Raw genomic sequence first — 13,510 nt, 5'->3', positions numbered from 1 at the left:
TTAAGGTATCAGATTTGTCGGTTGAATACACAGGCAGGAGGTTTGTCAGGTAGCTGGCAATGCTTTACACCTGGTACTCTGAGTTACCATGGTTACTCCTCGTTAAAATGACCACCGTATTGTAAAGTAATAAGGTGCGTCCGTGGCCTAGTGGTTAGTGTGCTAGTGCAGCACAACGACCCAGAAACCTCTCTCCAGTGTGATCTCTGTGAATTCAAGTCTGGCCCATACGGGATTCCTTGCTGGTCATAGGTAGGAAGATCTTCCCAGCAACCTGCGGATGGTTTTAGGTCTCCCTCAGACTCTTTCTGGTTTCCTCCCACCATGTGGATGTTCGCTGTTGTATAAATCAAATATCCTGGAGTATAGCATAAAACTCATATCTCTATGTGGGAAGGTCTGCCAGATACATGCGGGTGGTCATGGGTTTCCCCAGGGCTCTGCCTGGTTTTGTCCCACCATAATGCTGGCCACTGTCGTATAAACGAAATACCAATCAAATAAATAAATAAATATGAATTATAAAAAGCCGAGTGTTAAACACAATCAAACAAATAAATATTTAACAATCCACAGAAGAAAATTTTACAATACAAATGAAGAGTATATGTAGCTAGAGACGTTAGCGAACCAGGACCCAGGAGCTTCCTCTGTGGCCGTGCGTGGGAAGGTCTGTCAGCAACCTGCGGGTGGTCGTGGGTTTCCCCAGGGCTCTGCCTGGTTTTCTCCCACCCTAATGCTGGCCACCGTCATATAAGTGAAGTATTCTTGGGTATGGCATAAAACACCAATTCAATAAATAAATAAATAAAACCTGAGTCAAATAAATAAATATGAATTTTAAAAAGCTGAGTGATAAACACAGTCAAAGAAATAAATATTTAACAGTCGTCAGAGGAAAATTTTACAATACAAATGACGAAACTTATAGCTGTTTTTGTAAATGTTCATCATTTGTCACCCTGAGAAAATAAAGTTAAATATATAGCATCAGATGATACTGTGCCGAGGCTGGAACTTAAGCTGCTCAAACAAGGGACACTTCCACCAGACTTTAATAATCTCTTAAATTTACACATACATGTACCTCTGTTATTAGGTCTGAAGTATTTACATTAAAGATAGAAAAGAGGATAGGTCAACAAACAAAAAAACAGTAAAGCTTTTAATACATAGCAAAGATATGAAACACTGTGTTAGTAGATTTGGTAGATATCTGTAAGGATTCCTTTCTTACTGTTTTATACGAATCTGATTTTGTTAAGTGGACAGCTGAAGAAGAGCAGGCCTTGAAGGATCCAGTGATAGCAAAATATGAGACAGAAGGCAGTCCTTACTATTCCAGTGCCAGGTGAGTCTAAATTAGACTCTTTTTGCAGGCCTTACATTAACTTCAAAGTGAGGGTTATCATTTCTGAGTTACTCAGAGTAGAGAGTAGTTTTGATGATTATAGTAAGAATGGGATCTGCTGAACAACCATGATTATGATTGAAATGGGATTTGCTGAACAACCATGATTATAATCAAAATGGGATCTGCTGAACAACCATGATTATAATCAAAATGGGATTTGCTGAACAACCATGATTATAATCAAAATGGGATTTGCTCAACAACCATGATTATGATCAAAATGGGATTTGCTCAACAACCATGATTATGATCAAAATGGGATTTGCTCAACAACCATGATTATGATCAAAATGGGATCTGCTGAATGAACATGGAATTAAAATGGTCATCTTGGTGTGTCCTCATCCGGTGTCCTTGTGACCTTGAAACTGGCTTGCTACCCAGGAGACTCCATGCAAGCACATGTCTGACATTTAATCCTGTATCCTGTATAAACCTGTCTTTCAATTGTTAGAACATTGTTAGAACATCATTTTGGATATTACTGGCCTTAATGCTAGTGCAGTCTTGATGACAGAAAGCAGCAGAGGGTGTTTGGATGTGCAATCTAACATTTGTGAATATCTCTGGCCATAATGCTAGTGCAGTCTTGATGACAAAGAGCAGCAGAGGATGTTTGGATGTGCAATCTAACACGTGTGCATATCTCTGGCCTTAATGCTAGTGCAGTCTTGATGACAAAAAGCAGCAGAGGGTGTTTGGATGTGCAATCTAACATTTGTGGGTATCTCTGGCCTTAATGCTAGTGCAGTCTTGATGACAAAAAGCAGCACAGGGTGTTTGGATGTGCAATCTAACATTTGTGAGTATGGCTGGCCTTAATGCTAATGCAGTCTTGATGACAAAAAGCAGCAGAGGGTGTTTGGATGTGCAATCTAACATTTGTGGATGTCTCTGCCCTAAATGAGTCTTGATGACAAAAAGCAGCAGAGGGTGTTTGGATGTGCAATCTAACATTTGTGAGTATGGCTGGCCTTAATGCTAATGCAGTCTTGATGACAAAAAGCAGCAGAGGGTGTTTGGATGTGCAATCTAACATTTGTGGATGTCTCTGCCCTAAATGAGTCTTGATGACAAAAAGCAGCAGAGGGTGTTTGGATGTGCAATCTAACATTTGTGAGTATGGCTGGCCTTAATGCTAGTGCAGTCTTGATGACAAAAAGCAGCAGAGGGTGTTTGGATGTGCAATCAAACATTTGTGGATATCTCTGCCCTTAATGCTAATGCAGTCTTGATGACAAAAAGCAGCAGAGGGTGTTTGGATGTGCAATCTAACATTTGTGAGTATGGCTGGCCTTAATGCTAGTGCAGTCTTGATGACAAAAAGCAGCAGAGGGTGTTTGGATGTGCAATCAAACATTTGTGGATATCTCTGCCCTTAATGCTAATGCAGTCTTGATGACAAAAAGCAGCAGAGGGTGTTTGGATGTGCAATCTAACATTTGTGAGTATGGCTGGCCTTAATGCTAGTGCAGTCTTGATGACAAAAAGCAGCAGAGGGTGTTTGGATGTGCAATCAAACATTTGTGGATATCTCTGCCCTTAATGCTAGTGCAGTCTTGATGACAAAAAGCAGCAGAGGGTGTTTGGATGTGCAATCTAACATTTGTGGATATCTCTGGCCTTAATGCTAGTGCAGTCTTGATGACAAAAAGCCGTAGAGGGTGTTCGGATGTGCAATCTAACATTTGTGGATATCTCTGGCCTTAATGCTAGTGCAGTCTTGATGACAAAAAGCAGCAGAGGGTGTTTGGATGTGCAATCTAACATTTGTGGATATCTCTGGCCTTAATGCTAGTGCAGTCTTGATGACAAAAAGCAGCAGAGGATGTTTGGATGTGCAATCTAACATTTGTGGATGTCTCTGCCCTAAATGAGTCTTGATGACAAAAAGCAGCAGAGGGTGTTTGGATGTGCAATCTAACATTCGTGAGTATGGCTGGCCTTAATGCTAATGCAGTCTTGATGACAAAAAGCAGCAGAGGGTGTTTGGATGTGCAATCTAACATTTGTGGATGTCTCTGCCCTAAATGAGTCTTGATGACAAAAAGCAGCAGAAGGTGTTTGGATGTGCAATCTAACATTTGTGAGTATGGCTGGCCTTAATGCTAATGCAGTCTTGACGACAAAAAGCAGCAGAGGGTGTTTGGATGTGCAATCTAACATTTGTGAGTATGGCTGGCCTTAATGCTAGTGCAGTCTTGATGACAAAAAGCAGCAGAGGGTGTTTGGATGTGCAATCTAACATTTGTGAGTATGGCTGGCCTTAATGCTAGTGCAGTCTTGATGACAAAAAGCAGCAGAGGGTGTTTGGATGTGCAATCAAACATTTGTGGATGTCTCTGGCCTTAATGCTAGTGCAGTCTTGATGACAAAAAGCAGCAGAGGGTGTTTGGATGTGCAATCTAACATTTGTGGGTATCTCTGGCCTTAATGCTAGTGCAGTCTTGATGACAAAAAGCAGCAGAGGGTGTTTGGATGTGCAATCTAACATTTGTGGATATCTCTGGCCTTAATGCTAGTGCAGTCTTGATGACAAAAAGCAGCAGAGGGTGTTTGGATGTGCAATCTAACATTTGTGGATATCTCTGGCCTTAATGCTAGTGCAGTCTTGATGACAAAAAGCAGCAGAGGATGTTTGGATGTGCAATCTAACATTTGTGGATATCTCTGGCCTTAATGCTAGTGCAGTCTTGATGACAAAAAGCAGCAGAGGATGTTTGGATGTGCAATCTAACATTTGTGGATATCTCTGGCCTTCATGCTAGTGCAGTCTTGATGACAAAAAGCAGCAGAGGATGTTTGGATGTGCAATCTAACATTTGTGGATGTCTCTGGCCTTAATGCTAATGCAGTCTTGATGACAAAAAGCAGCAGAGGGTGTTTGGATGTGCAATCTAACATTTGTGGATATCTCTGGCCTTAATGCTAGTGCAATCTTGATGACAAAAAGCAGCAGAGGATGTTTGGATGTGCAATCTAACATTTGTGGATATCTCTGGCCTTAATGCTAGTGCAGTCTTGATGACAAAAAGTAGCAGAGGGTGTTTGGATGTGCAATCTAACATTTGTTGAAGATCACTGGTCTTCCACTAATGTGATGTGCATATTTGTATGTTACACATGAAAAAGTTTGTCAGTAAGTCGCCAAAGTTGTGTGGTTTACCCCAGGCACTCAGGTTTCTTCACCCCATAAAATTAACCCCAATCATATAAGTGAAAAATATTTCAGTAAGACATTAAACATCAATCCTGTAAAACACATAATGTTTTCGTAACAAGCAAAAAGTAAAGTAAGTGCTGATGTAATGAGGATGTCATGGCAGACAAGGTGTTTGTTACAGGTTGTGGGATGATGGTGTCATCGATCCTGTGGACACTCGGTCTGTGCTGGGCCTCAGTCTTAGTGCTGCACTGAATGCCCCGCCAGAAAAGACCCGCTTTGGGGTGTTCCGAATGTAAGACCTTGACAGAGAAAGGAAGACAACCCAAACAGTAGAGCAGAGGATCGGGAGTTGGTGAACTTAAGACCAAACTTTGTGTTGTAAAGGCTGCCATGCAGTGCTTGCTAAGCAAATGTCTGCAGAGGGAACATTCCCCAGATTACCAGCTTAGTGACCCTGGATGACGCAGGAAAGCACCCTGGGTGTACTAGTAGCTTCTCCCAAACCAGCAAAGAAGACTTCATGAAGGGTCAACGTTTGTTGCATGTGAAATATGTATTCAATGTGCAGGTAGCCAAAATTTGAGAATGTAAAACTGGACAGACTTATACATGCTTAATTCGGAAAATTTTGTCCACAGTTTGATTAAGTTGTACAGTACAAGATTATCTTTGGTGGATTTTAGTCACATATCAGCGGGTTGTTTGAAACGTGAGCTTTTCTGGACAAAGTTCTGCCCGTGCAGATTATTCTCACATCTAGTTGAATCAATTTACCTCGAGGGTAACTGCACATGCAGGACACAAGATGAAGGTCAAGGCCAGTACCAGCTACATGTAGAGCTGTCCGACATTCTGTTGTGTTATTTCTGTCAATTGTCAAATCTCAAATCTAAGTCTTCAACCTTTGTGCATGTTTGCAAGGTATTTATTCAAGCATTTTCTTAAGGCATTATTTTGTGTAGACTGATAAAATGATACTTGTAGTGAAACCCTGAAATTGGAATGGTTGTAGAATACTGCGTAATTATGGTGGAATGGTTGTGGAATTCTACCTAATTATGGTGGAAAGTGTGTAATTATTGTGGAATGTTTGTGGAATACTGCCTAATTATGGTGGAAAGTGTGTGTGGAATACTGCGTAATTATTGTGGAATGGTTGTGGAATACTGTGTAATTATGGTGGAAAGTGTGTGGAATTCTGCGTAGTCATTGTAGAATGGTTGTGGAATACCGTGTTATTTGTGTGGAATACTGTTGAAGGATCGTAGAACACTGCATGCAGTTGTGTGCTGAACTAGTGGCGTCTTTTAGCCTGCTTGTAACAGGTACACATTTAGTCGACCAAGAAGTACAATAGAATTGAAACAATAATGAAGCCTGAAGTCTATTGTTGTTGACAAACAGGGTTGATTAGATCAAGGAATTGTTATATATAATTTCTTATATACAGTCATTGGTTTCATTGATTTCATTGAATTTGAGTAATATGTATTCATAGTTTTGCAGTGATGTCATAGTTGCTCTGAGCCAATCATCAGCACACTCTTTACCCACGTGACTAGAGTACTCGAGCTGAAAACAAACCGAATTTAACCCATGTGAGATAGGCCTTGAATATGGTTTTAGCATGAATAATGAAAAATATAGCTTTGAGGTAAGAAATTTTTCAGGAGGAATAATCAGAATGTGCCTAACTTTCAAATATGATAGTTTCATTATCCTGTTTAGAAATCAACAGAAATCAGCATTTCGCCCATTTTGACAGCTCCATGTTATTTTTTACCTCTTGGGCCTTGCGAGGAACCCGGGTGGTCAGTGCTATGAATACACATTGATTGAGGAAGAATTAAAAAGTAGAATTGAAGCAATAATGAGGCGTGAAGCCTTTTTTTATTGACAAAAAGGGTTGATTAGATCAGGGGATCATTTTATATAATTTCTTACACACAATCATAGGTTTAATTGAATTTTAATAATATGTTTATATCAGTACTAGGAGATATTCGTGGACAAGAACGGTGCAGTTCCAGTAGGCCTGTTTAATGCGTCCTGGTTGTACCAACAGACATCTGTTCATCCCTTCAGGATTAACTATGGGGTCTATGGTCGGGAATTCGAGTTCATTTCAAAGACATAAAGCACATTTCAACCAGTGAAATGGCAGTGATGGAGCTATTGTGACCAATCACAGTGTCTGTCGTAATGTACTCAATTTATTCCCTTAGTTCTTCGGTGGTTTGTTTTTGAATGTTGTCTTTTTTCTTTTTTTAAGAAATTTACCTTTCGATTACTGACCTTAAATATCCATTTTTGTTGACGGCTGGAATTCATAGTTTCGAACACCCAAGCAAGGGGCAGGAGGTGATAATTAACATAGAGCTAAACGGGGAGAAATTCGGATTTGTGCCGGTTCATAAATTTGAAGTACTTCATAACAACGAGACTATCATATTTGAAGGCTAGACACATTCTGATTACTTTTCCAGAAAGAATTTCTTACCTAAAAGCCATATCTTTCATTTTTTATAGACCAAAATCTTCCACGATGCCTATGTCACTGATTAAATTCGCTTTGTTTTCACCGCTAGTACTTTAGTCACGTGACCAAAGAGTCTGCTGATCATTGGCTCAAAGCAGCTATGACATCATTGTAAAACTATGAATACGAGTGTCTGTTTGATGCCTAGCTTTTGTGGTGCAAGGCAGACTTGGGGGCCTGATCACCACACTCGATTTTGAAACATGACCAGTAGGTTGATGGGATTGAAGATTAGTGCTGAGAGATTTCATGGGATGACGTATATGAGGAGTAACGGTCGAGGGGTGGCGATCGTTTACAATGAATCGAAAGAGAATCATCGACATTGGGAAGATGGAGAAAATGGACGGATGATGGGAAGTCCGTATCTCCAGTTATCTCCGCATCAAGCGTGTTTATCCCAGCCTTGCAAAGGGATTCCCAGACAATACGGAAGTTTCGAGCCATGACCTTACGACATCATGGTGACGTCCCTTTGTGTGACGTGACGTCTTTACTTTATGACACGATGGGCCAAATTAGTGCCTTTTAATATATATATATATATATATATATATATATATATATATATATATATATATATATGTGTGTGTGTGTGTGTGTGTGTGTGTGTGTGTGTGTATATATATATATATATATATATATATATATATATATTAATTAACTTATCCACAAAACATGACTTTAATTACGTGACTTACCTTGGACGTCCTCTAAAATAAATGTGTCATGTTATAATAATAAAAATCATCGGTGATGGATTACATTAATTATTGTATAAGGGACGTCACAACTGGAAACTCGCCTCTGGAAAGTTATTCCTCGCCTCCAATATTCTACCAGCATGAGTGGCTGTAAGCCAGCGACAGTTAACGTCATCTTACATGGAGTTAGTCACACGTTGATCTCCAGACTATGAAGTGAGATATGGTAAAGCTCCTCAGTTGTTGTTGATTTACTCCATTCCTAATCCTGACTGCATCATATAGGAAATCCTCTGGAATAGGTTTAATTCCAGACAAACAAACATAAACAAAAATGAATAAAAATTACGCGTAATGAATTGAGCAGATAAACGTAGCATCAGAAATGCGCTTGATCCAGAAAGGTCTACAAGTACAGTATCTATCACTCATTTTGTATGAAAATATTTAATGAAGAATGGGTGGTGTGTTTTGAGTTGCACTCATGTTTTCTACGGGTGTATTTACTTATATTTATATGTATGTCATATAAACAATCTCACTAAACACTGATTTTACAATCGCTCTATATACTGACTTGTCTGTACACCTCATGTAAATCTTATCTCACTACAGTCAGATCTAGTGGCAGCTTCCCGTATTGACTTGTCTCTACACCTGATGTAGATCTTATCTCATTACAGCCAGATCTATTGGCAGCTTCCCGTATTGACTTCTCTCTACACCTGATGTAAATCTTTATCACACTACAGTCAGATCTAGTGGCGCTTCTCGTATTGACTTGTCTCAACACCTGATCTAAATCTTATCTCACTACAGTCAGATATAGTGGCAGCTTCCCGTATTGACTTGTCTCTATACCTGATGTAAATCTTTATCACACTACAGTCAGATCTAGTGGCGCTTCTCGTATTGACTTGTCTCTTCAACTGATCTAAATCTTATCTCAGCATAGTCAGATCTAGTAGCAGCTTCCTGCACTGACTTGTCTCTACACCTGATCTAAATCTTATCTCACCATAGTCAGATCTAGTAGCAGCTTCCTGTACTGACTTGTCTCTACACCTGATCTAAATCTTATCTCACCATAGTCAGATCTAATAGCAGCTTCCTGCACTGACTTGTCTCTACCTACACTTGAAGTAAATCCAATCTCACTATAGTCAGATCTAGTAGCAGCTTCCTGTACTGACTTGTCTCTACCTACACTTGAAGTAAATGCAATCTCACTATAGCCAGCTCTAGTTTAGTCCATCGAGACATTAATTTTTCTAAACCTATGAATAACAATCGGAACTGTTTAATGCAAATGAATTTTAGAGCCTTCTTTTCTTCACAAAAATGGGAAGCAAACCAATTCAACAGGACCAAGAAGAGGTAAGATTGTGAGTAGGTGTTTTTTTTTTTCCCAGAGACCAGTATATTGCAAGCAGCTACTGTTGATATGACTTTAATGAGATTGATACGACCTTCACATCTAGTTGTAATAAAGAGCTATAGTCGGCAGAGGAAACAGCTATACCTGATCTGACAAACGAGATTAGTTTTCTTTCAGATCGAGTTAGCGACATGTCAGCAGAAGGAACACTTACCAGATCTGACTATAACGCTATAAGTTTTCCTTCAGATCCAGTTAGCGACACGTCCTCAGAAGGAACAGCTACCAGATCTGACTATAAGGAGATAAGTGTTCCTTCAAATCCAGTTAGCGACAAGTCCTCAGAAGGAACAGCTATCAGATCTGACTATAACGAGATAAGTGTTCCTTCAAATCCAGTTTGCGACAAGTCCTCAGAAGGAACAGCTACCAGATCTGACTATAAGGAGATAAGTGTTCCTTCAAATCCAGTTAGCGACAAGTCCTCAGAAGGAACAGCTACCAGATCTGACTATAAGGAGATAAGTGTTCCTTCAAATCCAGTTAGCGACAAGAGCTCCGAAGGGACTGCTGCCACATCGGACTATAACGAGATAAGTGTTCCTTCAAATCCAGTTAGCGAAAAGTCAACAGAAAGAACAGCTGTTCTTGATCTGACTATAACAAGATTAATATCCATTCAGGTCTAGTTAGCGACAAGTCAACAGAAGGAACAGCTACTAGATCTGAATATGACGAGATAAGTGTTCTTGTTAAGTGCCCTGGTGCAACCCTTGGCTTGGGGTGTTAAGTTTATATGAGACGTGAGTTCAATATCATTGTTGGACACAGAATATTGGGCAATTCTGTTGATCTCGCGTTCAACAACAGCGCAGTGAAATCGTAAATTGTGACACCTGTGTGACCTTAGATTACCGTATAGACGACATTTGAGGAATTCCAAGTTAATCGATTCACCGAGACGCGGGGTCTGAAAGAGTGCGATGCCGTAAAAACAAATATATAAAACGTTAAAAGTCAGTGCCCTAAGTTGAGCACACTAGGGCTCCGAGTTTAAAATCTGGGGCCCCGACTTTAAATGATGAGTGTCTTAGGCGAAATTTTTTCACACTGTAGCTTTAAAGGCTTCGAAAAACAGGTTTAACTAATCCCGAGAAAATAACGAATTAAAAAAATTCTCTATAATTTTGAATATTTTTGAGTTATTATTTAAGATAAATTTTATTCAATCTGTTAGAAATTCGTTTTTGAAGCGTTTGTCCAGTGATTCGGGATGCTGATTTAACCAATATTGTATTGCTTCTGTTCCTAACACGTGCGGAATGTTTGCTATGTAAACTGTTCCCATCAAAAGTGGCCATTTCGACATCATGGTCTACATCCTGTGGTAACTTATTTAGGGAGTCGATATCATCTCTGACGTTACGTTTTACATCAGCAATAAATGGCCTGAGTAGAATGCCAACTGTATGGCTAAGCCTTTGTGTAGGAGTGCAAGGACCAGCTATGATTGGTCTAAATTTCAAATCGGAACGACAGCGCAGTGTAATGAACTCTGATTTCTGGTCTTTTGTAGCCATGGTAACCTGTTTTGATTTATGTACTTTAGGAAGACCGTAGAAATTGCTGGTTTTAGATTCAAATTTGGTTAGATGCTCGCGTTCGTTTTTAGTAAGGGCTCGTTCATGTTTACGTATCAATTTCCGAAGTTCAGTAAGTATTTCACTATCTGGGTTGCTACCTACTTCCATATAAGTGTCTCCGTCCTCAAGCATTTCCATAAGTTTTGTTTTATGAAATGACTTATTCATGACAACGACAGCTTTACCTTTGTCTGCTTCTTTTATAATAATGTTAGGATGCAAGATTATCTAGAGCTGACTTCTGTGCAGATGATAAATTTGACCTGGCGTTTGGTGTGATTTGAGGGGAATCTTTTGCAAATTATCTAAAAATGTTTCCAGGTTATCGTCATCACTGGTGCGTGGCCTGAAAGTGGATGGGTTTTTAGCAAGAGATTCGTCACTCACGTTATCGTTAATATTGTCATGCATTAATTCACTCATTCTTAGTCGTCTGCTAAACTCACGAATATCTTTCTGTAGATCTTCAGTGTTAGCTAGTGGCGTTGGAGTGAAGTCAGGTCCTAAGTTTAATACACCAATGTCATCTTGGGTCAAAATCACAGAAGAAAGGTTAATTACTTTCGGGACCACTCTTTGTTTGGTGGTTTCTTCCGTTGGCCCCGGCGATTTCCTAAAAAAAAAGAGTCCGTATTAGCCCTTGAGCGATTTTGACGGTTTCTAAATTGGCCCATAGATACCGATACGTTGATTAATTTTTGTCAAACAAGTTCATTTTTATTTCTCATTGTATATGTACAAAAATTATGTCACAGATTATCCGCAGGGTCATCCGTTCGATGCTAATAAAGACGCATCGTCACTAGTCACCCTGCGGATAGACACTCTCATGTACTGATTAATCTGTCTTTCGCTACTTAACAGCTTAATACCTCTACGACCTTGTTCCCAGGAACAGTTTATCCATGTATTATACCATGTGAGTACACCACTGCCTGTTTTGACATATACGTAACATGTTCCTTAGTTACTGGTAACACATATCCTGTATAAAGACCTCTGTGGACATTCGTATTCATATTCCTTGCAAATACCATGAAGTTTGAAACTGCAGTTGGAATATAAGAGAATGTAGAAAGTTTAGAAGGCGTTTTATTATTTTTTTCTTATATATGTATATTGGGGTCGCCCACTTGGAATGAGACAATAGAAAAAACTACAGCGCAGAGAGTAAAACCCGAGTATTAACAACAATGTAATACATTGCAAATGTCATGAAATGTCTTTACCGGCATATAATGTTGAATGACGTACAACAGCATGAACGTAAACAAAGACACAAATCATTTCACTAAGTGGACGGCTGTTTAGATTACGCAGCGAATGACCGAGTGAATGATTCATTTAAAGCTGGTATCTGTGGTAAGAAAACAACAATTGGCAATTTCATGAACACAGGAGCGAAGGTTTTAATGTAACAATAGAAGAAAGGCGAGTGGTACAAAGGCTCGAAAGTCGACAGATTCTTGCTTTTAACGCATAATGGAAAGAAGAATACGACCGGTGCCATTGGTCAGGGAAAAGGTCAAAGGTCAGCTGAAGCTATCGATCATTCTTGGCTTTCTTGCCAAAGTGCACAGGTACGCAAAGGTATATGTGTTTAAAACGACATGAAGGACGAAATGTGCGTTTATACAAAATATATATTAATCTATGCTTCGAAACGTTCGTATACCAGCCGTCAACCAAAATAGGCGCTACAGGTCAATAATCACAAGGACAATTCCCCAAATAACTTTAACAATTTAGAATTATTCAATTCAATCATTTACTTCACTTTCTGGTTGGTTATCTACCAAGTGCCTTAACTAGAAAAATGAAGTCAAGTTCTAGTCTCGATTCAGTTATACAATGTAGTTCCTAGCTCAGTTTAGCTTTTAGTATCATTTGCGATCCCTAGTCCCGTGCCAAGATTTGGGCCAGGTCCAATGTGGAGACCCTCGTGGCTGTGAAGTTAGCATGGTAGCGCAGCACTATCCTCAGGAGGCTCTCACCAATGCGATCGCTTCGAGTTAAAGTCCAGCATACCCTGGCTTCATTTCAGGTCGTACGTTGGAAGGTCTGCCAGTAACCACGTGAGTTTCCTCGAGGCTCTTCTGCCCGGTTTCCTGCCACCATAAAACCGTGCTAGAATTGTAATAGGCCTATTCCTGAGTACAGCGAGTACCGTGTAATCGGTAATCAGACCCAGACTACACTGAAAAGTTAGAATTAACCTTGACCTCCACAATAAACTTTATGACTGAATGATTGTTGCTTAGGCGGACGCTCAATAATTTGTTTCTTATACGATGAAAGGCCGTTTTACTGATGGCGAAATCCGGAGGTGCCGCAGGCAGAGCGACTAACGATCATGAAGCAAACACACTATATTGGTAGAACACACGTAGAGAACGAACAGTCATTCAAGCGTTATTGACCGCCTATTGTCAAAAAGACCCGACCAATTATAAGGGCGGGGCAATCCACAAATGCCCCGACCAAATCCGGGATTAAACCTGCGACCTCGTGGTTAAAAGTCGCAAACTTTACTTAATATTCTGGTTTAAAGAGGCGGCGATGAGCACTAGTATTAAAGATATGTCGTCTATATTTAGGTACATGTTAAAGAGCTTTCCTAGGTCATATTAACAGACAAAATTAAAAGTCATTGATATGTTAGGACA

At 39.8% G+C, this 13,510-nt stretch overlaps 1 protein-coding gene across 1 annotated transcript in view; it reads left to right on the top strand.

The window, feature by feature from the left end:
• LOC135462773 (methylcrotonoyl-CoA carboxylase beta chain, mitochondrial-like) overlaps positions 1 to 4,932 on the top strand; it is a 33,941-nt gene extending 29,009 nt beyond the window's left edge. Inside the window, exons 16-17 of the mRNA XM_064740018.1 lie at positions 1,266 to 1,351; positions 4,759 to 4,932. Of these exons, the coding sequence (XP_064596088.1) occupies positions 1,266 to 1,351; positions 4,759 to 4,876 (204 nt within the window). The 3' untranslated portion in view covers positions 4,877 to 4,932. The remainder of the gene's footprint in view (positions 1 to 1,265; positions 1,352 to 4,758) is intronic.
• The last annotated feature ends 8,578 nt before the right edge of the window (positions 4,933 to 13,510 follow it).

The sequence above is a fragment of the Liolophura sinensis genome, chromosome 2 (assembly GCF_032854445.1).
Source record: "Liolophura sinensis isolate JHLJ2023 chromosome 2, CUHK_Ljap_v2, whole genome shotgun sequence".
Taxonomy (NCBI): domain Eukaryota; kingdom Metazoa; phylum Mollusca; class Polyplacophora; order Chitonida; family Chitonidae; genus Liolophura; species Liolophura sinensis.
The sequence above is the reverse complement of the archived record's forward strand: the minus strand, read 5'-3'. Positions and strand labels throughout refer to the sequence as shown.